General features: G+C 33.8%; 1 protein-coding gene across 2 annotated transcripts in view; it reads left to right on the top strand.

Moving 5' to 3' along the window:
- The first annotated feature begins 1,957 nt into the window (after positions 1–1,957).
- LOC123665418 (GMP reductase 1-like) overlaps positions 1,958–26,186 on the top strand; it is a 39,444-nt gene continuing 15,215 nt past the window's right edge. For both annotated transcript variants that reach the window (XM_045599729.1, XM_045599728.1), the window contains exons 1-6: positions 1,958–2,135; positions 21,517–21,636; positions 22,317–22,407; positions 23,458–23,624; positions 24,761–24,826; positions 26,045–26,167. In XM_045599729.1, coding sequence (XP_045455685.1) covers positions 2,049–2,135; positions 21,517–21,636; positions 22,317–22,407; positions 23,458–23,624; positions 24,761–24,826; positions 26,045–26,167 — 654 coding nt within the window. In that variant the 5' untranslated portion in view covers positions 1,958–2,048. The remainder of the gene's footprint in view (positions 2,136–21,516; positions 21,637–22,316; positions 22,408–23,457; positions 23,625–24,760; positions 24,827–26,044; positions 26,168–26,186) is intronic.

The raw sequence follows: 26,186 nt of genomic DNA, 5'->3' as shown, positions 1-26,186 counted from the left end.
ATTATTCCAAATACACATACAAAAATACAGGAGAATTGAGAAACTCGTGCTTTTTTGAAGTCGGTTCAGGAACAAAATGAAAATTGGGCTTGCAGTAAGTGCGTTAAATTGATTTGGTAAAAATAAAGTAATTGAATTGGTAGGGGCGACAAATTTTCGGTGGGTACCTCCCCTACCCCTAGTGGTAAAAAACTACGCTACGCCACTGCTTTCACAGACACAAAAGGAAGTTTGTTTGTATAATATGAATTTACATTTTTTTAAATATCCATCAGAAAATTTTATACAGTTCAATTTCTAAATGAAAAAGTGAACTTCTGCATATCAACCCTATTTTCGACGTCCTCCTTATCCCAATATTGATATCAAAGTGGCTATTGTTTTCAGAGCCATCAAGTAGATTATTTTTGTCGACTAGTACAAAACAGGAGAATTTTGTATCATCATAAATAACATCAAAAATTTATTTTTCCAATTTGATGAAACCTTTTTACGATAATAATAATAGTACAAAATTCATCTTCATTGAGATAGGGCAAGGCAGGAAAAAATTTGCTCGAAATTGAGCAACCTCATTACTTCTCACCTTAAAACCTCAGCTAAAAGATCTCAGCCAAATAATAGTGCTATCATGAGTTCATGGGGAGAGTCGAGGTTAGAGTCAGCAAAGCGCTTGCAATGTTCCTAGAGTTAAAGGCGTCAATACGAACGATAGTCGCTTATCATCAGGTGAACCATACCCTAATTGCCAACCTATTGCAATGTAAAAATAGATTGAACTAATACGAAAAGCAAAGGTAATTATAGTGATGATTAAGCAAAGGAAGACTTTTTATTACTATGACAAAAATCAATTTTAGTGCAAATAACCAAAACTTAATCAGCTGTAATGTCCCGCTCTGAGAAAAGGCCTTGGCTTAATCCACTATGGATTAGCGGATATATTCCCTAGTGTGAGGAACAATTGCTATCAGATGTCTATGATAACGACCACGATCGTAGATTTTACGCGTTTTCTTAAACACTGTGAGGCACCACAAGGACATACAACAAGACCAGAAACAAATACTTGTACACATACAAATATTTATATGACTTGAACAAATCGAACCTGTCATGGCTAGCATTATGGCGACTACTCGCTCTACAAATCTAAAATGTTTATTATAGTATAAAATAATCAAATTTTCGAATTACCGGTTATAACATTTTTCGTATCCATTCAAACTTTTTTTAATTTCCTACCTAAACGATATCTTTCAAAGTTGTCTAGTTGTGTAGCCTTCAATTGACGCATGCGCGTTACCAACAGCTGATTGTTAATTCAATAAGAAAAAATATATAAAAACTTGAATAAATAAACATTTTTTTTATTATCTGTTACGTGATACGAAGGAGAAAATTTTCGTTTTCTCTAATAACCTTCACCTAGCGACTGAAGCGAGTATTTCTGTGCGCACTTGTGACGTCACTGTCACGTTACGGTAAAGTCTGTGTTGTCATGTGTTAAATTATTACCGTAATCAGTGGGAAAATATATTTTCATTTCGACGTATAAATTTTAAAATTACATATTGTTTTTAAAGGTAATTGCTTTTGCACTGTTTTTTTTTAATTGAAACATTTTATGTAATCCAAATTTATATTAATTTTTAACACATTAAAGTGTATATTCTTTTTATGTTTCAATATATTATAGTTATAATCAAAGTAAGATATAAGTCTAATCAACAATCAAGCGTAATCAGCCTAGTAAATTAGCAAGGATTCCGTTTCGAATTGTGAAATATTGCTAAAAATTTACATTCGAAGCCATTGTTTAAACAATAAAATAATATATTATAATATTTCTGAAACACTTGATTTGTCGAATATTTAGTATTTTCACTAAGCTATCTATAATTATAATATCAACAGCGCAAGGGAAATATAAAAATAGAACTTGGCAAACAGTTTACATAGCGAGCAGTTGAGTCGATACCGCGCGCGGGAAGGCGCGTCGTCCATTAGGATTTTTAATTTACAAATAAACTTGAGTGACAGTGATAATGCCTAATATTATAAATGAGGTTAAATTAGATTTTAAGGATGTATTATTACGACCTAAAAGAAGTACTTTGAAAAGCAGAAGCGATGTAAGTCTCGATTTAATTTATTTTTCAATGAAAATGCTGAAAGATCAAGGTTCAGCGAAAAACTGTCTTGCGTTTTGCGGGATCTAATTTTAAAGTTTTATTGTCTGGAGCCCAAGGATTGTTTTAGACAAATTAAAAAAATACCACTTTCTTCTTTTTTTCTCATTTTTCAACACAAATGTTAAATTAAAAAAAAATACCTTAAAGTAAAACCTTATTCGTTAAAAAACCCTGCTTTATCAACAAAATAATTATTTATTCTTTATAATAAGTATTTTTATGTCGCCTTTTAAGAAATTATCAATGTTAAGGCTTAGATTAAAACCGTCGAATTATCTAAGCTCAAAATTTGACCGTTTATCGGCATGATTTCGTTACAAAAAAAAAATAATAACCCTTACCTATCTAACTTAAATTAGACCGTTTATCGACATAATTTCGTTACAAAAAAAAATAAGCCTAACCTTCTAACTTCAAAATGACGGTTCGTAATCTATAAAACCTAGCTACTATCAATTGTAGTGGTATATAAATGAACAATTACTTATTGAAACTAATGTCTACGCTTCTTCGTAATCCGATTATTATCAATTGAAGAATGCAAGTAAAGAAATACATATAATTGTTTTCTATTTGTCTTAATCATCTACGACTGAAAAATATACTGTCGCATATCGACAAAAAATATTAAAACATGAAAATTTGGGTAAAATGACCTTTCTTGCCAAGACTGCTTCTGGTGAAATTCTGTAAGATAAAAAGGGAAATAATTTTTTTGTACTTTTAAAATTATTATATAATAATATTTGCTCAAAATCAAAAATGCTAAGCTAAATATCAAAAACGAATTTTCGTTTAAAATGTTTTACTTAATGGTTTAATCTTATAGGTTAATTGTGAAAATTCCAAGCTACTTTAGAATCCACATTAAAAACTATAGGACTTTTTAAAAATTTGTACAAATTAAGGGAATTTTAAATAGATGGTAACCTTCATATAGACATTAAAACGATTCACTGATTTCCACTATAATCACTAAATATATTATCAAAAATTTTCCATATTTTATTTAACAAGAACATGACCTTTTTTATTAAAATTTCACATAATTATGATTAAATTTTAGATATGGCAACATTAATTATTTGCGTTTGCTGTTTAATGTCAATTAAGTAGTTCGAGCGTAAAGTATACGAGAGTTTAGACGATGCAATTAAAGAACTGCATTTAATTTTCCTCTACTTGTCTAAATAGTCTATATTAAGCTATACTTATAATTATTGAGGTATACTAATAATTATTAGGAGGTTAAGCTCCAGGAAAGAGTTGAGGGTAGGGTCAGCTATGCGATTGCGATGCTTCTTGTGTTGCAGGTATAGGCTACGGTAACCGCATGAGTAAGCATTTTTGCCATCTTTGAATTAGTTTTAACAAAAAATAAATAATTGTGTTTGCTCGCAAAAGAGAAAAATCATCTTCCTATTCAGTCTGTAATGTCTCACTGTTGGGCATAGTCCTCTTTCTCTTGTAGGAGAAGGAAGTAATACTAATAATAATAATAATAAGGTAGTTGAAAAAATAGTCAATTAAATACGTATTATTAGGTATAACTCAAAAAGTATTCGTCAAGTCTCGATCACACACACACACACACACACACATCATAATTATACAGAACCACATAACAAGCACCAACTTCGATTAAAAAAAGAATCATCAAAATTGCTTCACCCAGTAAAAAGTTATCATATATTAACAAAATACAGTCGAATTAAGAATCTTCTCCTTTTTTGCAGTCGAATAATGCATTCAGTCTGTATCATCCCACTTTTAGGCATAGGCCTTTTTTCTCCACGTAGGAGGAGGATAGGAGCTTAATCCACCACGTTGCTCCACTGCGGGTTGGTAAATATGTTCCTATACTATGAGTACCGATCGCTATCAGGTATTTATGATAACAACCACGACCGATGGCTTAACGAGCTCGCCCAGGCACGGTGGAGAGACCCACAAGGACAGACATCCAAACCGGAAAGGAATATTTGTACACCGCAACCCGTAGGTGTTTTACCAGAGCGGTTGTCCAGAGCCTCCCGGAGCGGTCCAGAACGGAATTCGAGTAGCAAATAGTATAAATTTCTTTTATCTAAATCGTAATTTTGAGCTATACGAATGAATAAAAACCCCTCCATCATCCAAAAACTACATGCATATATATACACCTATTTTCTTGCAATTTGCCCCATGTGAGTAATGTTCTACCAACGTAATTTGTAAGCTATTTTCCCCTCTGCAATACATTACCGCGTCAACGCTCAGTTCGATGTCTGGCTTCGAAGTTGCTTTGATAAATTAACGATGGTAAATGTGTTGTGTTTATTTTTCGTTACCAAGCAACAAATGAGCAATTTGGTAAAAATGACGTTGTTAGTCGTATTTTTGGTCTTCATTAGGCCCTGCTTATGACGCAAAATTAATAAAGATAATTGAAACATTAAAAATTTAAAAAATAAAAAAATATCAGTTCCTAATTGACGTTATCGCTCCTGCTATAAAATGAATTAATTCATTTAAATCAATGGATTTCTATAACTTCAAAACCGTACAGATAATTTTGACAATGTCACGTAAAATGGAGAAGATACTAAGGATTTTGGTAGCCGCAGAATCAATAAATATATTTTATAATTATAGAAAACTCTATAGTTCGTGGAAAGCCCATTAATCGAAAAAGGCTAAAAAGGCTATAAAATTACATCCATTGACTGCCATTGCGACATATAAAGGGAGCATTATTATTATTATTTTTTTTTTAAACCGAGGCTAGACCGGTTTGGTTTAGATGAAGCTTGACGGAGCTAGCAATATTGTGTCATCGTTAGTCACGATAATGAACGTTATGTGACGTTCTGACGTTCTAAGTATTGTCAGTCACTGTTTATAAACATGCCTAGCTGAAATTGTATAAATAATATTTGTAAGACAAATATTTATTTTTGACTAACTATAAACATCCGTTCGACGAGAACATTGAATAAGAACTTTATTTAAGTAGATCTGTGATATAAATGTTCACACATATAATTGTGGTATGAATAAAGTGATTAACCAACTAGTAAAATCATATTTAAAAATTACTATATTCAAGAACACACACCTTGAACATAACAAACGTGGAACTACTTACACATTTTCTTTTTTTTTATTACAACGTAATTGTAGAGTCTAAGATAGCGTTATCAGCAGCCAATGAAACAGGTCTTAAACCTTTTTGAAGTTTGCTATAGGATAACCAAATAAATATAGTACTGTTCGGTACTAGCACGGTTTCGCAGCGTGTAGTGATCCTGCTTTATGGTCAAGAGCTTGTGGGTTAGATCCTCGCCTCGAGTATATTTGTAATCTATGTATTTATTTTTATACGTATCATTTACGTTTTTATCAAAAAAAAAAAACTTATATTTTACTAGTATAATCTAAAATTTAATAACGCGTACGTTTATAACTACAAATATTTAAGAAATAACTCTCAACGAATTTGTCCTATTTGTAATTCTGTATTAATAATATTATGAAAACAAAATGTTTCACTTTTTATTTGTTTGACGTGAATACTCTGAAAAACTGCTGGAACGGATTCATAAATAATGTCACCAGCAGAATGCCACGTTATCGCCGAGCAAAATACCTAAGCTATATCTTAACGGGATATAATGGAACAGCCAAAGTCATGTAGTCCATAAAGATGAAACCGCAGGCGGAATAATAGTTATATTTAAAGAAGAAATGTCGAAGTTAATAAATAGAGCATATAAGAGCATTTATTGTGAGCTTAGACGTAAAATACGGCTTAGCATTTGTAGGCTTCTAACTGTCTGTAAAATATAAAGTGATTTTCCGTTGTAGTAAGTTAATAGAGTATTAAAGCCTGCAAGTCTTAGTTACAGATGGCATTAGAAGTAACTGAATACATTTTTATTATACATTAATTTCTATCTGTACGTAAGAATAGATGAAGAGAAGATATCTTGTCCAATATTTTGAGCATTTCGACTAAGATAAGTCCTCAACCTTATAGAAGATCACAGCCAAATAAAATTGATCATAAGTAGTGTTGTTTCTGTTGTGAGAGAGATAGTCAGACCTTCTGGGGAGGGTAGCGTGTGGAGTCGCCAACGTTAGGTGTTGCTAAAATTAGTATGATAACTTCTTATCATCAGGGGACAGTATCCTTATTAGTCAACCTAGTGATATCTATAATAAAAACTGCATTCTACTCTCCTTCAATCATTCCTTCATTATGGATATTTGTAGTTCTTCTATTCCTGCAGATGTGTCTGGGCGGTAATGATCGCTTAATGTTAGCTTAATCGCTTCAATTGCTGGCCGTAAAAATGCAGCTTTTATCTGCTGCACAAACATCCACATATTTCTTTTACTGACGACTCATCGTAAAAACAATGACGTCAATGATTCAGAATTCAATCAAGCTTTTCTCTGATACTTTTTGTTTGTTATCTTCTTCCCTTACATAATACTCATATCAAAATCAAACATAACTTTATTGAAAAAGGCTTCAAGACACCTTTGAAACGAGTTTATATTTTACACATTAAATTATTAATTACACAGGGATCACAAAAAACTGCTCTGTACCTTTGATCAGATCCATAATAAAACCCGTAAATACATTAAAATACACGAGAAACATAGTTGTTCTAGTTAAAAAAATATATAATTTATGTAAATCCGTTTTTTTTGCAATTTTCAACCATTTTTGGCGGTATTTCATGTGTTTGTTCATATGGTGTGTTTTCAATATTTATAAATATAATAATAAATATTTATACTTTAATTATGTCAGTCCGACAGACAAGTTGCAAAAAAAACCGAAATTATTACAACTAATTTATTTATTACAATTACAATTTATAAAAATTAATATTACATGACAATCGTGTTCGATGTGAGAACAGAAAGTGAGGTAAAAATGCCGTGAACTTGATTCCGTTGTTTGTCGCAACTGCAGGTCACGTTGAGCCGATTCAGCGTTCCCATACTCGTCGCCAGGCTGATGCAATATTTATGAATAATGTAATCATTTCCCTTATCTTGCGTAATCCATGGAGTCAGGATACTTAACATCTCCCTCCCAAAGATCAGCGACTATTCGCAGATTGATTTGAGAATAGCGCTGATAATCCAGGTAGAGTCGAATTCGTATTGGTAGCAATCTCTGCATAAACGTTGCCTCGTTCCATCTCGCCATTCGCACGTTCAATTGTAACTTCTGATGAGCGCTGCTTCGCGTACTTTCGTAATATGAAGGCGATACCCAGTACACTTGCACCTAATAGTACTAAGTATAGCGGCGTTATAGTATAGTATACGCTATGCAGATCGACGTTGTTTAGAGTCAGCGGTGCTTCCATAGATATTTCTTTAGCAGCGACATGGAGGCTGTGAAGATCTGCGGAGTTGAGTGTCAGTCTTCGAGTTTCGAAGTTTTCGATGGTTCTGTTTGCAAAGGGGATGTTCATTATTTTCAAAACTTGCCCTTTCAGTCGGTCGTCCTTGTTCGTTAGTGTTAGATCCGGCGTTTGTACGATACATCCTTTTGGAATTATAATGAGGTAACTGCCTTTTATAGTATTATATTGAGTTTCAGTACAGGACATGCGGATCTTCGTGGGTACAGGGAAGCTTGCTACGTAGTGGCGGTCGTCGAGTACTTCTACAGCTTCAGTCTTCAGCTCGGTAGTAGTGTATTGGCATGATTCGTCGATTTGTTGCGTAGTTATTAGACGATGGATACAGTCGCCTTGGCTCTTGTAGTGTCGATTGATGCTATCCTCGCAAAGATAGTACTGGCCGGACTTCGGGCATTCTGCCTCTATGTACATAAAATCTTTATCGTGAATTGCTAGGAAGGGATAGGATGGGATTAATGTTTTATTATTTTTATTCGGGACTATGGATAGTTTGTAGAGGTTATAAGTAGTAGGAAACACGACTGGGAGCTTAAATACTAACACCAAATTTTGATTGTTATAATAGTAACCTAACTTAACGATATCGAAATATTCTCTAAAACTAATATTCAGTGTTTGTTCTCTGCTATAGAGTGCATTTAATTGTTCTATCATTCTATGAAATACTTCTAACTTAAACATAAGAAAATGTGTGCTTTTGGCACGTATAAATGCTAATAAATTTTCTAATCTTAGTAATTCATTTGATAGGGAGTCAATGTTATCTGCTAGCATTATAAGATATTGAGCTAAGTGGGCATATTTAACTAAATCTTTCTCGCTTTTTACATTATTTAACATAATTTCATCGACAACTTCTCTAATTTTATTTTGATTTTGAGTCAATTTATTTAAAATTTCTGAATTTTCTGACATCCAATGTTTATTTAAACTAACACGATTATTTAATTCCGTAACAATTTTATTCTCGTTTTCTTGTAAAGACCTAATAGCATTATCATAGCGAATCGCGTCGGTATAATCTAAATTTCCAGATATGCTTTTTATTACCGAACCTAACCCATCGATTAGGGCTCGTTTAGCGCGATGAGATTGAAACAGTTCTACTTGATCGGATAACTCTTTAACCTTACTATACAGATATTCGATGTGAGGCTGATATAAAGAAAGAGTTTTATTATGAAACTGAGGCGAAATATTATCTAACTGGTTCTTTACTAAATTAACATTACTACGAATAATATCTAGGTTAACGGGTTGAATGAAAGAATGATAATGAGAAATGATTTTTGTTTTTCCTAACAAGAAGGGTAAGATTCCGGGTCCGCTATCCAAATTATTCAGAGTTATGTCTTCCGCTCGTACTGGGCTCAGGATCAGAAGGACAATCCTGTAACAACCGACTACTATTAGGGACTCGCTTCAACCGAGACTTAGCAACTGGCCCCCGTCTCTTTTTAGTATAAATGTGTATTGGCAGGTCAGCTAAGACTGTGTCACTTGTATATCTCGGGGCTAATTTTTGACGGTTGGCCATTGGGTTCCGTACAAATATACGTTGATCTGGGGAGTACTCTTCTTCGGGTTCCCTGTCTTTATTTATATTTTCCGTTATACGAGTACGGTCATGAAGAGAAAATTCATTGATCATTTCGAAGACTTTTTGCATTTTATTGCGGTGTTCTTGTGTATATAACTGTAATATATTTTCCGATAAGTTTATATCTAAAGGATTGCGAGGATCTAGATGACCAGTAATTATATCTAAGGGTCGGCACTTCGTGAAACTATGAATAGAGCTATTATATCCTAAAATTGCATAAGGCATTAAGTTTATAACAGATTCACCGTGATTTTCTAATTTTAAAATGCGTAGGTGTTCCAATAGTGTTGAATGTAATCTTTCCACCATACCGTTCTCATTGGGTGTAGATGCTAATATTTTATGATGTTGAATTTTGTGTATTTTAATAAACTCCAAGAAAAGTTGATTCGTAAATTCAGGACCTCTGTCCGTCACAATAGTCATGGGGAGCCCGTGATGCGTGCTAAAATTTAAAAGAGCCTGTATGACACTGATGGCTGTCGAATCTTTTAAAAAGTATGCTTGAGCATATTTTGAAAAAGCGTCTATAATTGTAAGATATTTTTGTGACTCAACACTTAGTAAATCGAGATGTACGATTTCAAAAGGTCTAGTTGGTGGTGGCACGATGTGAAATCTTTGTTTTATGGGATTTCTGTCATATTTAGCCTGGCCACAAATATTACATTCATTTATGTATTTTGCTATGTGCTCTTTCATTTTAGGCCAATAGTATTTGTTGGATAAGGATAAGTAGCACTCGTTAATTCCACGGTGGTTTGTTTTTCCCTCGTGGTAATTACGAATTATTTCCTGTTGCTTAAGGTAATCTTTAATATTTTCTAATTCTACTTTTGTTAAAACTAAATCCATAGAGGCACTTTTAAATTTATTTTGGATTACGGGGACAATATCATACATGGCTAAAGGGGGGTTTATGAGGATACCTGTCTTTACTTTCGGGTTGACATATTCTTTTATTGCGTTTACGACATCTTCTTCAAGGTTACTTTTAGAAATTTGAATATGTGTCCTTATATGTGACTCAAAAGGCTTGGAAAATGAAGGACGACTTTTTATATCGTCAACTACCGTTAGAACTATTTGTTTATGATATTTATTAAGTGGAAAGTCAGATATAGGTATTTCTAATATAGGATTTTCAGAGTCTGTATGAACTGTATCAGTATCTGAGTTAACCATTAGCGAAGGTGATTTTTCAGTGGGGTTAGCTATTACGGAGCTAACCTCTTCGTTATGTAGTTCGATACGGGATAGTGCATCAGCATTAGTGTTACACTTTCCTTGCTTATAGACTACTGAAAAATCAAATTCACTTAATTTAAGTCGCCATCGAGTAAGACGCGAATTGGGCTCTTTAATGTTCATTACCCATTGTAAGGGTCTATGGTCAGTTACAATTTTAAATTTTCTACCGAAGAGATAAGGTCTAAAATATTTTGTAGCCCATACGATCGCAAGGAGTTCCTTTTCGATGGTGCTATAATTGATTTCGCTACTATTCAAAGTCCTAGAGGCATAAGCGATAGGCTTATCCGCACCTATAGTTCCCTGTGACAATACGGCTCCTATAGCTAGGTTAGACGCGTCCGTAGTTAATATGAATTCTTTGGTGAAGTCGGGATATTTTAATATAGGATCATTAGTTAAGAGCATCTTACATTTTTCGAAACATTGAATATAATCTTGATCCATTGTAATTTTGGATCCTTTCTTTAGACATTGTGTCATGGGTTTTGTTACCTTAGCGAAATCTGGGATGAACTTCCTATAGTAACCAAGAAGGCCTAAAAATCTTTTAATTTCAGTAGGGGTTTTCGGAAGTGGGTAATTTTTAATAGCAAATATTTTGTCTGGATTTGGCTTGATACCGTCTTCACTAATAACATGTCCTAAATAAGAAGAAGAAGAAGAAGAAGAAGAAATATACTTTATTGTGCATATTACATAACATACATCTTTAAAAATAAAATTTGCAAAACAATACTATGCACAAAGGCGGTCTTATCGCTAGGTAAGCGATTTCTTCCAGACAACCTTGGGGTAGAGGAGATTTTAAAATAAAAAGAGTAGGGTTATCAAAAGGCAAAACAAAAAAAATTAAAAACAAAGTAGATCCTACATTCTAATAATAATACAATAATATATATATATATAGATAGTATATATTATAAACATATAAAGAATTAAATACACAAATAAATACATACCCATTACATTATAAATATAATATATAAATAAATAGTATATATTATAAATATATAAACAGTTAAATACACAAATAAATACATACCCATTACATTATGCTTTATCGTAAAATATATACACAAATAAATACATACCTATTACATTAATTATGAAGTAGATAGTAGTTAATCATAAATATAATATTGAATAATTATCGACAGCACATTTACGAATAACTACGAGTAAACTTACTAACACAGACCAGCTTTTCACTAACAATTTAGGTAAAAATCTTTTAGTAGCTTCTTAAATGATGTAAGAGTTTTAGCCTCCCTAATAGTTTTAGGCAAAGCATTCCACAGAACTATTGACTGCACTGTAAAAGAGCAATTGTAGAAAGCAGTATGATGGATAGGAATATACAGCGTAGTTGTATCATTCGAGCGCAGTGCCTTGTCAGATTCACGCACTACAAACTTTTCTCTTAGATACTCAGGGGCCCGGGGACTTTTAAGCACATAGTAAAGCAGCGCCAGCATTCTAGTATTCCGGCGAAAGCGGATTGGCAACCACTTGAGCTTTTTACGAAAATCGGATATGTGATCGTATTTTCGCAAAGAAAATACGAATCTAATAGCTAAATTTTGGAGCCTCTCAAGTTTTGTCAGTTGTTGTTCAGTAAGGTCAGGATAGCACGCATCGGCATAGTCGAGATAAGACAGGAAAAGAGATTCCGCGAGTGCAATTTTAGTAGAAGTCGGTAGCATGTATTGTAAGCGTCTTAACGAATGCCAAGTTGAAAACATTTTTCTACTCACTTCTTTAATCTGCGTTGTCCAGTTCATATTCTCGTCCATGTAAACGCCAAGATTTTTAACACACTTACTATATGGTATGGAAGTGTTATTGATGAGCACCGGAGGTAAAGCAGCCCAGTCAATCCTCGAAATAAAAGCCCGACTACCCAATACTATAACTTGCGATTTCACTGGATTTAATTTAAGACCATAACAGCGACTCCATTCAGCCACAGCAGCAAGATCTTTATTAATTATAGTAATAGCCCCAGGCAAGTTTTCGAGGTCAGACTGAGCATAGATCTGCAAATCATCTGCATACAAATGGTAGAGAGAAGAAATGTTATTCGTGATGTTGTTAATGAAAATGGCAAATAGAAGAGGTGATAAGACGCCACCTTGAGGCACACCGACAGGTAAATTAGACCAAGAGGAAAGATCTATTGCCATCTTTACTCTCTGCCGGCGCCTCTGTAGATAACTACGAAACCAGTCAATCACTGATGGAGATATGTTAAGTGAACACATGGTACTAAGAAGTACGTCATGATCTACCGTATTAAAAGCATTACTGAAGTCTAATAAAGTCAGAACAGTAAGCTTTTTGTTATCCATGCCATATCTGATGTCCTCGGTGACTTTGACAAGAGCAGTAGTCGTGCTGTGTCCTATTCTAAACCCTGATTGAAGTAATAAGCTGTTTCGAGTTTAAGAAATTCTGATTTATCCATTTGAATTTTGAAGTTTGATTCGCGTAATCGCTTAAATACTTTTTCTAAATTTACCATGTGTTCTTGTAATGACGTAGAAAATACGATGACGTCATCAAGATACACTAAACATATCGTGTTCTGTAAATCTCTGAGGACGTTGTCCATGACACGTTGGAATGTGGACGGACTATTTTTCAAACCCATGGGCATTCTTAAGAATTCGAAATGGCCATGTTCTACTGTAAAAGCTGTTTTTGGTATATCTGAGGGGTTCATCTCGACCTGATAAAAACCACTCGCTAGATCTAGAGTCGAAAAATAATGACAATTACCTAATTTATCTAAAATATCTGCAATGTTTGGTATGGGATACTTATCGTCCAAGGTTTTCTCATTTAACTTCCGAAAATCTACTACTAGTCGCCATTTAGTCTTGCCTGAGGCATCCACCTTTTTAGGGACAACCCAAATAGGGGAGCTCCATGCCGATTCTGAGGGTCTAATGATTCCTTGTTCTAACATTTTGCTAATTTGATCTCGAACTTCTTGTCTATGTACAAAGGGATACCGGTAACTTTTTGTATATATAGGGGTTTCGTCAGTGGTCTTAATCGAATGTTTTATTTTATTAGTAAAGGTTAAGTTTTCCCCTTCTAAATAAAATACATCTGCATAACGCTCGCATAGCAATTCTAGGTTAACGCGCTCTTCTTCATTCAAATGATTAGTACGTAATCGCGATAATACTTCTTTAACGCGCTGAGACGCATGTTCGGTACGCATGCACTCAACATTATAAAGCTGCGCACATACGGGGCGGTTCATGGAGAAAATAACATCGCTGCGACTAGGATTATGAATTTCCAATATACCTCTTTGATTTTTTACGGTAGTTAAACATTCACTTATGTGGCAATTAGATATAACCTGTTCGGGAATAATGACTTCGCCGTCTTGGGTATTAATCGGTAACCTGACTAATTTAGAGGAACTAGCGGGTATGATATCTTCATACAAGTTAGCGTTTCGCGAGTCGTAAATTCGTATGTTATTCGACGCGTTTTTCGTTATTAACGATTTAGTCTTAAAATCAATGGTAGCTTCCCACTTATCTAACAAATCGGATCCTATCAACCCATCAAAATAATCATGAAAATTATAGACAAAGAGTGTAATGTAGTCGCTATCGTTTAATTCTGAGAAACAAGGTAAGGTTATTGAATAATCACTATGTGATACTGCGTGTACGTTACAGACTTCAAAAGGATCGTAGTTTAATTTTACGTTACTAAAATAAGTTTCGACTGCTTTAGGACTGATAAAAGATTGATTAGCGCCTGTGTCTATCAGCAACTTTAAAGGAGGATTTTTAATTTGCAAGTATGGTAGTTGGCGCTGTGTTTGAAGATTTACTTCTATTTTGGTTTTTCTAACTTTTGAACATCCCGAAAATCCTCTTTTATAGTGGCTGGTCCGTCGTTATTAGATGGAATACTATCCATTTCGAGTTGCGGGTGATAGCTTTGATCATATTCAATATCATTATAATTGTCAATATAATATTCGCTAGGTTCGTAGTAAGAGTAATAATCAGAGTAATAATCGCTATAATCATAATAGTTAGTGCAATCATTAAAATTAAGTTGATTATTTTTGATATAATTGCTATGAGAAGGGTTACCCGATTTATTCCAGTCATCTCTTAGCGCACTACTAGGTGGTAATTGTTTCGGTACAAAATGACTAACACCACTCATAGGCTTTGGATGTTGATAACCAAATTGGGGTGCAGCGTTACGCGGTGTAAATCTAAATGCATTATTCGGATTATAATTAGGAGGAGGAGCGCGAAATATTTGTTGAGTACGTGTGGGACCCGCCGGATTTTGATTATTAAAATTAGGTCGCCATTGTGGGGGTCCTTGCGGAACTATTGGTTGTACGAACGAGTTCTTAGATGGCCCGGGCATATTAAAACTGAATGGCTTAAACTGCGGTATGCTATAACTTTGTACGGGTTTTTGAGGCGTCATTTGAGGTATCGGTGCTGTTTTCTTATCTGGTAATTGGCTATTACGTTGCTGTAAATATACGACGTTTTGTTCCTCGTGGACGAACTCTAAGGCTTTTTCGATACTCTCCGGTCGCATACATCTAATTCGTGAACCTAGTGGGTCTCTAAGACCACGTACAAAAGCTTGTAAGGTTAATTTTTTATAAAGTTCCCTTTTTGCCTGTACTGTAGTTTCTACATTTTCATGCAGTGAAACGTAGGTCATTATCGTACTATATAAATTTTGGCATTTTTCGTAGAATTCCTGAGGGCCGTCAGACCCCTGTGATAGTAAAGCTAAATCATTATATAACGCGGTTTCGTCGCGTTGATCAGAGAAGTTATTGACGAGAGATTTTCGTATGCCCGCCCAATTTGATGGGATTCCGTTCGAATTGATCAATCGGGCCGCGGCGCCAGTTACTTTATTTAATATTCCATTAATAAGAGCAATCTCGGAAAGTCTATTGGGTGGATCTTGGTTTGTAACGAATTCTGCTACTAGTTGATCACATAAATGTATGAACCTAGTTAGCACATTGACATTCCCATCAAACTCGGGTACTAATCTAAGAGCGTTAAAAATGCGATCTAAGTCAGCCATTTCCCCTTTTGAATTATTTAAACTAATTTTCCTATTTAAATCTTGAACGCTATTCCTATTACTAACCCTATTCTCTAACCTAACGCTCCGTGATTCTCGCGGATGGAAAATCTTGGAAGGATATTATATAACACAGGACTTAAAATTAGGAGTGAGCAATCCACTAAAAAGATTTTAATGTACTCACATGAATTTCATTTCGGCTTCCTCGCTGTATCAATGGCTGGATACGCTTGCTGAAGGTCACGACGTGTAGATTCGGGTCCTCGAACGGGCTTGATAACCACTAGGATAACTCGAGGATCCTACCGACTGCGCCAATTATGTCAGTCCGACAGACAAGTTGCAAAAAAAACCGAAATTATTACAACTAATTTATTTATTACAATTACAATTTATAAAAATTAATATTACATGACAATCGTGTTCGATGTGAGAACAGAAAGTGAGGTAAAAATGCCGTGAACTTGATTCCGTTGTTTGTCGCAACTGCAGGTCACGTTGAGCCGATTCAGCGTTCCCATACTCGTCGCCAGGCTGATGCAATATTTATGAATAATGTAATCATTTCCCTTATCTTGCGTAATCCATGGAGTCAGGATACTTAACACTTTATTATGGCTGTAATATAAATATTTATTTGTATATGTATTATTTGTAGGTGTGTTTATCGAAAAAAAATGTAGATATACCAGTCGGCTGTTACCTTTAAAGTGCTTACTTTAGGAACAACCATGTGTGTATTGTGTAGATATTATATCTTGCATGAAATACTACATAAATAAATCCACACATCTTTAGGATTTATGTAATCATGCGAATAATTAGCTTTAGCTATCAAGTTCTTTTTACCCGACTGCCAAGGAAGGGCTATGTTTTTCGCGCGTATCTTGTATGTATGTATGTATGTATGTTTGTATGTAATATTCTTTACTACCTCATATTTCCAGAACCGCTGAACGGATTTACATAATTGAGGTATCGTTAGGTTCGTCTTAGCTGCCCAAGTGTTCTTAGATAGGTGACATTAAAAAAATCAAACATGGCGGCTGCGCGAAGCCATTGTAGTTAATGAAAAAAAAAATTTTTCTCGAATACTACAATATGGGTATCAAATTGAAGGGCACAATACAAGGATTTTAAAAAGGTATATCATGATTATTATTACCGTTATACTAATAAAGAAATACAATATTAAAGTTTAAAAAATGTGGACTTTGCTCTTTCCCACGCCTATGCCATGCCAAACTCCTCTCCTAGGTGACGATCAACTTCGGGGTGTAGCCTTTCTAATAAAATACAATGGTTAAAAAAAACATATAATTAAAATTACAAATAAAAATTAATAAATGTCACACCAATTTACAATTACATTAATAAAATCAATAACAAATACATAATACCAAATACAAACAAATAATTTTAATAATAATTTCATTATATTAAAACTAATAGTTGTTGACTTAAGCAGTCACCTATTTGCTAAAGGTCAGGCTTACGTTGCTTTGAGCAGAGTGAGATCTTTCTCCGGGCTTGCTATCAGTTCTCTTGACCCTAAAAAATTACTTAATCAACCACATGATGTAAACTGTTTTAATGAATTGAACCGATTACGTAATTTGTCTGACTAAAAAGACATAAATAAAATAATAATTAAAGAAAAAAACAAAAAACCCGCCTGTGTGACGAACAACTAATAGAAAATCAACTGAAAAAGCTGGAACAAGATAAAAATTCAATATGCACACAAAGTCAGCGAAATAAATAGAAACAATATCAAACATTTTGTGCTGTACATTTAAAATATATTAATACGGTAGTCCTTCGAAACTTTATGCAACGTCGTACATAACATGCAATCGGAGACATGCACAAAGAGAGAAAGATTCGACTTATCCTTCAATTTCATGCCTCCGACTGCATGTTATCTACGACGTTGCATAAAGTTTCGAAGGACTACCGTATTAATATATTTTAAATGTACAGCACAAAATGTTTGATATTGTTTCTATTTATTTCGCTGACTTTGTGTGCATATTGAATTTTTATCTTGTTCCAGCTTTTTCAGTTGATTTTCTATTAGTTGTTCTTCACGCAGGCGGGTTTTTTGTTTTTTTTTAAATATTATTTTTTATTATAAACTAGTGATCCGCCCTGGCTTCGCATGTGTGCAATGCTGATACTAAATATAAAATAAATATAATATATGCGCAAAAAAGTGTTCATTTACGACATCACATCAGAAACATCTAAAACTATCAGTGTTCCTCTACTATATAATGCATGTATTATACACATAAACCTTCCTCTGAAATCACTCTATTTACTAAAGAATTCACATCAAAATCTGTTGCGTAGTTTTAAAGATCTAAGCATACAGACAGCGGGAAGACACTTTATTTTATACTATGGTGGGATAGTCATAGATTTCTAGTCAAATATAAACCCCTATAATATCCATATCTACCTGCTGCCTACATCTATCTGTTTTGTTTGTCACTGCTGCTTGTTCCAGGTGTTAATTGGGGTTATACGATATATACTTATGATATAAGTCAGACTTGGTTACTTAATTAATTATATATTTGCAAATATATCTTATGTGTTAGGTAATTTTCCTATAGAAATGAGAAAGAATATTTTATATTCATATCATATCTCTATTTAGGTTGTAAATATGAATGTAACTCTATCTGTTTGTATGTCTGTACCTTTATAGCGAAAAAGACTTGAAGTGGTAGAAATATGAGATGAAAAAAACTATGAAACTTAGTATTGAGGTACTTGATTTGACATATTTGTATTATTTGCAAAATATATAATTTAAAAGTTAAAAACGACACTCAATAGTAACTTTTCTACCCAGACAAAATAGCGTTCAGCTATATACGTATAAATTGTAATTTTTCTAACTTATCCTTCAGTGCCTTCATCAAAGTACGTCACTGACACGCCCCAAAGACGTCATACACAATTTATTTAAGATATTCGACATAAATTAGTTTACAATTTCCAGTAAATAAGGTTTATTAACATTGAAGAGTATTTAATTAGTAGATAAAGCATCTTAGTCGGTTCAAGATAGAGTTATTGATTAGGGTTTTTTTTTTATAAAACAAGATCGTCAAACGAGCTCACGGCTCACCTGATGATAAGCGATTACCGTAGCCTATAGACGTAAACACAGAAGTATAGTGGAGAGATGGCTAAGTTTACAATGGTTGACGTTTTAAAAGACTGCTGAGTTTCTTGTAAATTCTTGGTATATATTGTTTGTTTAAGTATCTATTAATATTACAAAAACTTTGTTTCTCTTTTGTACCAACATATGAAATTTCGCACACTTATAGTTTATATAGAGGAGGAGCGCAGAAAGCTATTTTTTTTAAATTATGCATAAAAATACATTACACACGTTAATACATTGGTATTTCACACACACGCATATACTCTTTGTTTATGATTATTATTGAAGTATAGTCTTTGACAACAGAACCTTAATAATCTTTAAATTTAGGTATAATTTTAATTAACCATGGTCGAATTTCGACCACCGCGCGATCACTGGTATAAAAAACTAAAGTATGAAGAAAATTTATTGTTATGGTCCATTTCTTTTATTTTTCGAAATGAAATCGGCACCGTGACCTACATTTTTCACCCTTGGCAGTGTCATTTAACACTGTATGAAGTATTGGCAAGTCGCCCAGTTGGCAAGGAAGGTGCATTTGAGAAAATTTCGCATTATTTCTTCAATCGCTGTGATACGTATTACGTATTTTGCGTGATTCAAAGCTATCAAATTTAACGTATAATTTGATTTCCTTTTTATGACAGCTGTTTTTATTTCAATTTTCATTACCGCGGAACTTTTTGATATTCGAATTTTAGAGACATCGATTCTAAAAATTGCTGGAATCATACTAATTAGGTACTATATTTATCTGCTATTCGAAACTTATTTTTATTAAGGAGTGCTGATAAAGCTATATAATGTATAACGGTATCCAACAGATTAAAAATTATATCACATTGTTCTTTTTCACCTGTCCATAACATATGAATTTATAAGGTGAAGATTTTGAGTTGAGGTGAAACAGAACCAAAGAACATGCATTAACTTCGTCTGATAAACTATATGTGTCTTATGTGTGAGATAACCTTTATTAGAAACCTGTGAAAAAATACAGATTGGGATACGTCTGAGCGTTTGTTTGATGTTTTGATTTGTATGTGCTTTTGCTCTTGTAATTATACACAAATTTCATCTTACCGAGATCGTATATATTATTATCATCAATACATGTGATCAACTTTTTTCATAATTTATGGGTAAAATAAAATCAGTATTTTTTCGTATCATCATCATCGATATACGTAATAATAAATATAAAGCTTACCCAAAACAAAGCGTTAAATACTGCCAAAAAAGTACAAAAGCTTATGCCAATATCATGTACTAGAAGACGCGAAGGAGATTGATCGGTGGGGTCGAGATTACATAATATATATTATTATGTAATCTCGTATATATAATTTATGATTATCCTATTTTGTATTTCTTTTTTTATTATTTTTTTCGTTTATTTTTAATGAATCTAAGTTGCATTCAAATCAAAATATAATACGACCTTTAAAAATACTTAACTAAACTTAGTGATTCACCTTATACATAGGTATTTTACGAGCGATCTCGTATGCAAATAGTACCGGTTCATGCCAACATTTATGTGTACTGTTTATGTTATGTGATGTCACTACTACGGACCATTCATTACTTAGATTATATAACTTAGATATTTGCATATTATATCTATACCATATAGGTATATAAAATATAAATAGCTGACAGGTGAACTTCGCTGCCGCCATGTTTTTTTTTGTGAAGATGTTGATTTCCCTAAGTTTTTAATAGTAAATTTTGTCTCAACAACAACATAGAATCAATGTATATAAAAATTTCGCATCGCGATGTATGTCGGCGATAAATTCCGAAACTACAGATCGAATTTTTATCAAATTTTGTTAGCATCTGTAATTTGGTTCAACTTGGAAGATAAGGTAGTTTTTATTTCAGTTGGACCCGGTAGATGACGCTGCTATCGGTATGTAACTCCGAAACTACTGAACCAATTTTAATCAAATTTTGTAGGTATCTGTAATTTGGTCCAACTTGGGAGACAGGGTAGTTTTTATCTCACTTAGACCCGGTAAGTGGCGCTGTTGTCGGTATGTAAGCAATCAAATATGGTAGCTGTTTTCTGGGCAGGTCAATGTCTGCTGGATCCACTAATATAGTTTTAACTGAGGTAGGGCACAGCAGGAATTTCCTGCTCAAAATTTGGAGCAGCCCGACTGGGGTAGTACCTCGACCTTACAGAAGATCACAGCAAAATAATACTGTTTTCAAGAAGTATTGTGTTCCTGTTGGTGACTAAGGTGACCAGAGCTCCTGGGGGGATTGGGGATTGGGTCGGCAATGCGCTTGCGATGCTTCTGGTGTTGCAGGTGTCTATAAGCTACGGTAATCGCTTACCATCAGGTGAGCCGTACGCTTCTTTGCCGACCTAGTGACATAAAAAAAAAATTATTTATAAACTTATCTCTATATGAAACACGCAATATTTAAACGTTTATAAAACAGTATTACTATACTTATGTAATATAACTTTGATTAAAAATTTCAGAGCCGATTTAGAAAAGTATATCTTTAGCGCCCTCCCACCCCATTCCAAACCATATAATATGTCCAGTAATTTTTTGTTTTGCGGACCATTTAGTGCCCCTTTGTAGGAAGCGCCCGGGGCATGATGCCTCTCTCGCTATGCCTCCGCAAGTCAGCTAATAAAATATAAACAAAACATTCTTAGAACCACTGCACTTAAGATTAAATATTTAGAATTAATTTTATAAATATTTTTGTTAACAGGTAGATTTGTTCCGAGAAATAACTTTTCGCAATTCCGGTCAAACGTACCGGGGAGTACCCGTGATGGCGAGCAACATGGATACTGTCGGTACTTTTGAAATGGCGAAGGAACTGTCGAAGGTAAATAATAAACTGAATTGATCAGTTATCAAACTGACTTTTGATTGATTTAGTGTTCTGCTAGCCATAGGCCTCTTTCTCCATGTAGTAGAAGATTAGGAGCTTAATAATTTATCAAAAGTAAAATATAAATGAACTCAACTGAACTTAGTTAGCCTGAAAATGTTTCTCTGCTGGCTTTAGACCTTTATATAGAGAAAGAGGACTGGAGTTTCAAACATCACGCCGCCCCAATGTTTTTGGGAGATAATATAACTAATTTGTACAGACTATTATTTGTTATCCCCTGTTTTTGATAACGACTGGAACCCAAGGTTTTACGTGTTTTTCGAGGAATGATAGTGAGATGCATAAGAACATACACTCAAATCTGGAAAAAAAATGTTCTAATACTAATGTTTGCCCTTGTGGGCCACCATCAAACCTGCTATCGACGGTATTAAGAGAATTACTCGAACTATTACACTAGAACAATTGTCCAAATATAGTACACGTGTAGAGTATCCATGTAATGATATTTTAATATAATGATAAAAATAATAGTGTAACTACTTCTTCTACTTGACTGATTTTTCGTATATAACTTAGGAATAGTGTATATGTGGCTTAATTTTATGCCTCTCTTATATTTACCGTGTATGTAAATTCCTTCCTAGCTTTAACTGGAAATTTATTTTCAGCATGGATTGTTCACATGCATCCATAAATACTACTCAATCGAGGAATGGAAAAAATTTGCCGAGGAGAACCCTACGTGCTTGGAACAAATGGGTAACTATTTTGCTATTGATATTTAAATACGTTATGATATTTTTATATTGTTCTGTACATATAATTTGTATAATATATATTAATTATAATGAAAATAATATCAACATTGTCCTTTAGGTCTTCTGTTGCCAGTCTTAAAACTTCCTTACGCATGCTTGACTTGGGGAGTGAACTGGTGAATTTGTGACGAGAGCGTAACGAAATGTATGATCGGGTGTGGCGAATGAAAATTGAAAGGGGAACTCTGTATATCCTCACTAACCTATATAAGTTAGTGAGAATAGAAAGAGAGAGTGTTTCGTTTCATATATTACTGTAGAAGCTAAAGAAGTTTTACTTCAGTCGTGTGGTCTGAAGCACACTCGTTTTTTTGTATTTAGCGATAACACTTAAGATATTCATTTAAATTGTATAGTATAGATTATCATAATGTGTCTATTATGCGGAGGTAACTGACGACTTTAAATTGATAAGGATATATGTACTGTATCCGTCTAAATAGTATTCAAATTATCGCATTGTATGACTAGCCCGTTGGCGCAGTTTGTAGTGACCCTGCATTCTGCTCTGGGGTCGTGGAATCGATTCCCACCCCGAGTCCGGGTGTAACATATATATTTATTTATACATGTATTATTTATAAGTATGTTTATCGAAAAAAAAAAAATAAAGCTATACCAGTCGGCTGTTACCTATAACACAAGTATTAACTTGCTTACTTTAGGGATTGACGACCGTGTGTGTATTGTGTACAACTGTAGATATATATACGTAGATGTTACCAATTTTTTTGATTGCTTGTCAACCTAAAGCTCTTCTATATAAGAATAATAAAACTTAGTATATTATAATTAAAACTTCGTTATCACTGATTGACCAAAAAATATAGATTTAAGCCACCATCCGAACTTCTACTAAAGTAAAAACTTTTGAATTCGCTTATTTTGTTAAAACGTTATCACATGTTAAATTGTAACCACTAAACGACATTTCTGTGTAAGTGAAACCACGTGAATTGGCTTCTTTTGTTATAATATAACATGTTTACAGCGGCAAGTTCTGGCACAGCAGAAGTGGACTTCGAGCGATTGTCAGAAATCTTGAACAACGTTAAGGATCTCAAGTTCATCTGTCTAGATGTAGCTAATGGGTACTCCCAGCACTTTGTTGAGTATTTGAGAAGAGTTCGAGCTGCTTTTCCTACTCATACTATTATTGTAAGTATTTTGATATTTTGAGTTAAATGTTTTATCCCTTTTTTAAAGGACATCGAAATCAGTACAATATCCTCCAAGCCCAAAGTTATCTGTACTGTGCGTAGACCTGGCTTTGGAGGTTCTGGCTAACGAAGAAATTGAGACAATTTTGCTTGTAGTAATTTGTTTCAGTTTAGGTCTAGCCCCATATGCCGCTCCCTCATAACCACCCTTGTTGCATGCTAAATATTAAAATTACGTTAGTAGAATCAGCAGTGGAATAAGTGTGGTTGATTGAGATTTTGATGTCTTTAAAACTGGAACAGACTTTATTAGGTAGGTATTTCAACATTTAAAGTACAATTTATTTAAATAATGTTCCTTTTTGGCTAAACACAGGATCATTAAAAAATAAACACAGAATATTTATAAAAGCAGAGCAGAAAAAGTGAAACAATTTTGATATTTTTAATAAATCCTTATATTCTTTTTGGTCTCCACCACAGTCGAAAAATAGTTAATTATAACATTTTTTTAATTATTGCAAGTCGTTTTTAGTCAATAAAACGATAATATTGTTTGACATTTTATATAAGAATCTTATATTTTGTCATCATCGTATACACTTCTTAAATAATAAAAAAAGTCCACACACATTAGTAGAATTGTTTAAAATCTCTCGCTTGACATAAAACAATTGTGTACTCTACGCTTCTTTAAATAATGAGACGGCTTTTTCACGGTTTTTTCTTTTTAACTTGTAAAGCCTTCGTAACACTGAATACTAACTTGAAACGAAATGGACGTCGAAACATTATGCAGTTCAAGCATAAACGTTTATTCGACTGATTTATACCATTGAAAAATAAGACAAGTATTTTACAAATAACATCAGCAGATACGAAACGTGAGTGCGGTTGTTGAATGCGCGAATTACGTAAGCTGTTTGATAAAGACATTAAATTTTGTAATATTTCGGTCTACCCTCCAAATCTGTTTGGAAATGTATATGAAAAACAACTACCATAATATTTATAAGTTGTTAATTGTTATGTAATTTTAATTTTAATTAACATATTTTCCGTAAAAAATATTTTAGTTTTATTAATGAGGTACTACTTACAAAGAAATAATGGAAATTTCCATTATAATTTCAGGCTGGTAATGTCGTCACCGGTGAAATGGTTGAAGAACTTATATTATCAGGAGCCGATATAATTAAGGTATTTACTTGTTTATGTTCGATTTATGCATAGAGTTAGTTGAGGTTATAACAATTTGGTATTAAAACAAACTAAACCTCTTTGAGCTCATGGTCATCGCTAGAAAGTACTTTTAAAATTTTTCTATTTACTTGGCCAGCGCTTCCAAATAAGCTTTCCATTTTTATATCATTTATACATATTTCATCATATCTGCAATTATTTTGATCTGCAAACAAGTATTTTGAGATGTCAACATTAGATATTTAATTTACATAAGTACTTATACCAAGATTAAAATGTCACCGATGCTTATGATGTTTAAATTTATAAGAAAATAGACGATATCTCGTAGAGAAGGTAGTTCAAAGCTTAACAAGTGGTCCAAATAGTGTAATAATGTTGTCTCACGTCAATGGCGAAAACATAAAAGAGATCGATCAGAACTCTAATAATCACGATTTTGTTGATATTTCATTATAACTTTAGATATTGCTTGTATTAATGAAAAAAATGAAAACTATGATTATTAAGTTTAGGCTCAACAGGAATTATCTTGCAAAAAATCTGGAGCTTATCTTGGAAAATTCTTGAATGTCACAGCCAATTAATACTGTTCTTAATTAGTTTTGTGTGCCTAAGATAAGTAAGATCGCTAGAGCTGTTAATCTGAGTCAGGGACGGGGTCGGCAGCTGGGTTGAGATGCTCCTTATATCGAAGGCGTCTATAGGCTACGGTATCCATCACGCGGATCTTATGCTTAATTGCCATTTTTGTAGAGAAAAAAAATACTTTTTTACATATAACTAGGTCGGCAAACAAGCGTACGGCTCATTTGATGGCAAGCGATTGCCGTAGCTCATAGACGTCTGCAATACCAGAAACATTGAAAATGCGTTGCCGACTGTATGCCCAATTCCCTCCAGGAGCTCTGATCACATACCAGAAACATTGAAAATGCGTTGTCGACTGTATCCCCAATTCCCCCCAGGAGCTCTGTCACCTTACTCACCAGCAGAAAAACAGAGTATAAAAACAACACTGCATGAAAAGAGTATTATTTTCCTGTGTCCTTCTGTAAGATCGAGTTATTAACCCAGTCTGGGTGTTCCATATTTTCGCAGGATATTCTCATTTGTGCTCTACCTATACAGACTGTAGGTATACAGAGAAATATACATAGAACACTAAATTATCTGTGGTGTCTAAGTTTTATTAAAAGTGCGGAACATTTACAGGTAGGAATAGGTCCAGGGTCTGTGTGTACGACTCGAATAAAAACCGGCGTCGGGTATCCGCAGCTGTCGGCTGTGATCGAGTGCGCGGACGCGGCGCACGGACTTAAGGGTCATATTATTTCGGTAAGTTTTTGTTGAAAAT

Source organism: Melitaea cinxia, chromosome 24 (genome assembly GCF_905220565.1).
Source record: "Melitaea cinxia chromosome 24, ilMelCinx1.1, whole genome shotgun sequence".
NCBI classification, from domain to species: Eukaryota; Metazoa; Arthropoda; class Insecta; order Lepidoptera; family Nymphalidae; genus Melitaea; species Melitaea cinxia.
This window is presented reverse-complemented; position numbering and strand designations above follow the sequence as displayed.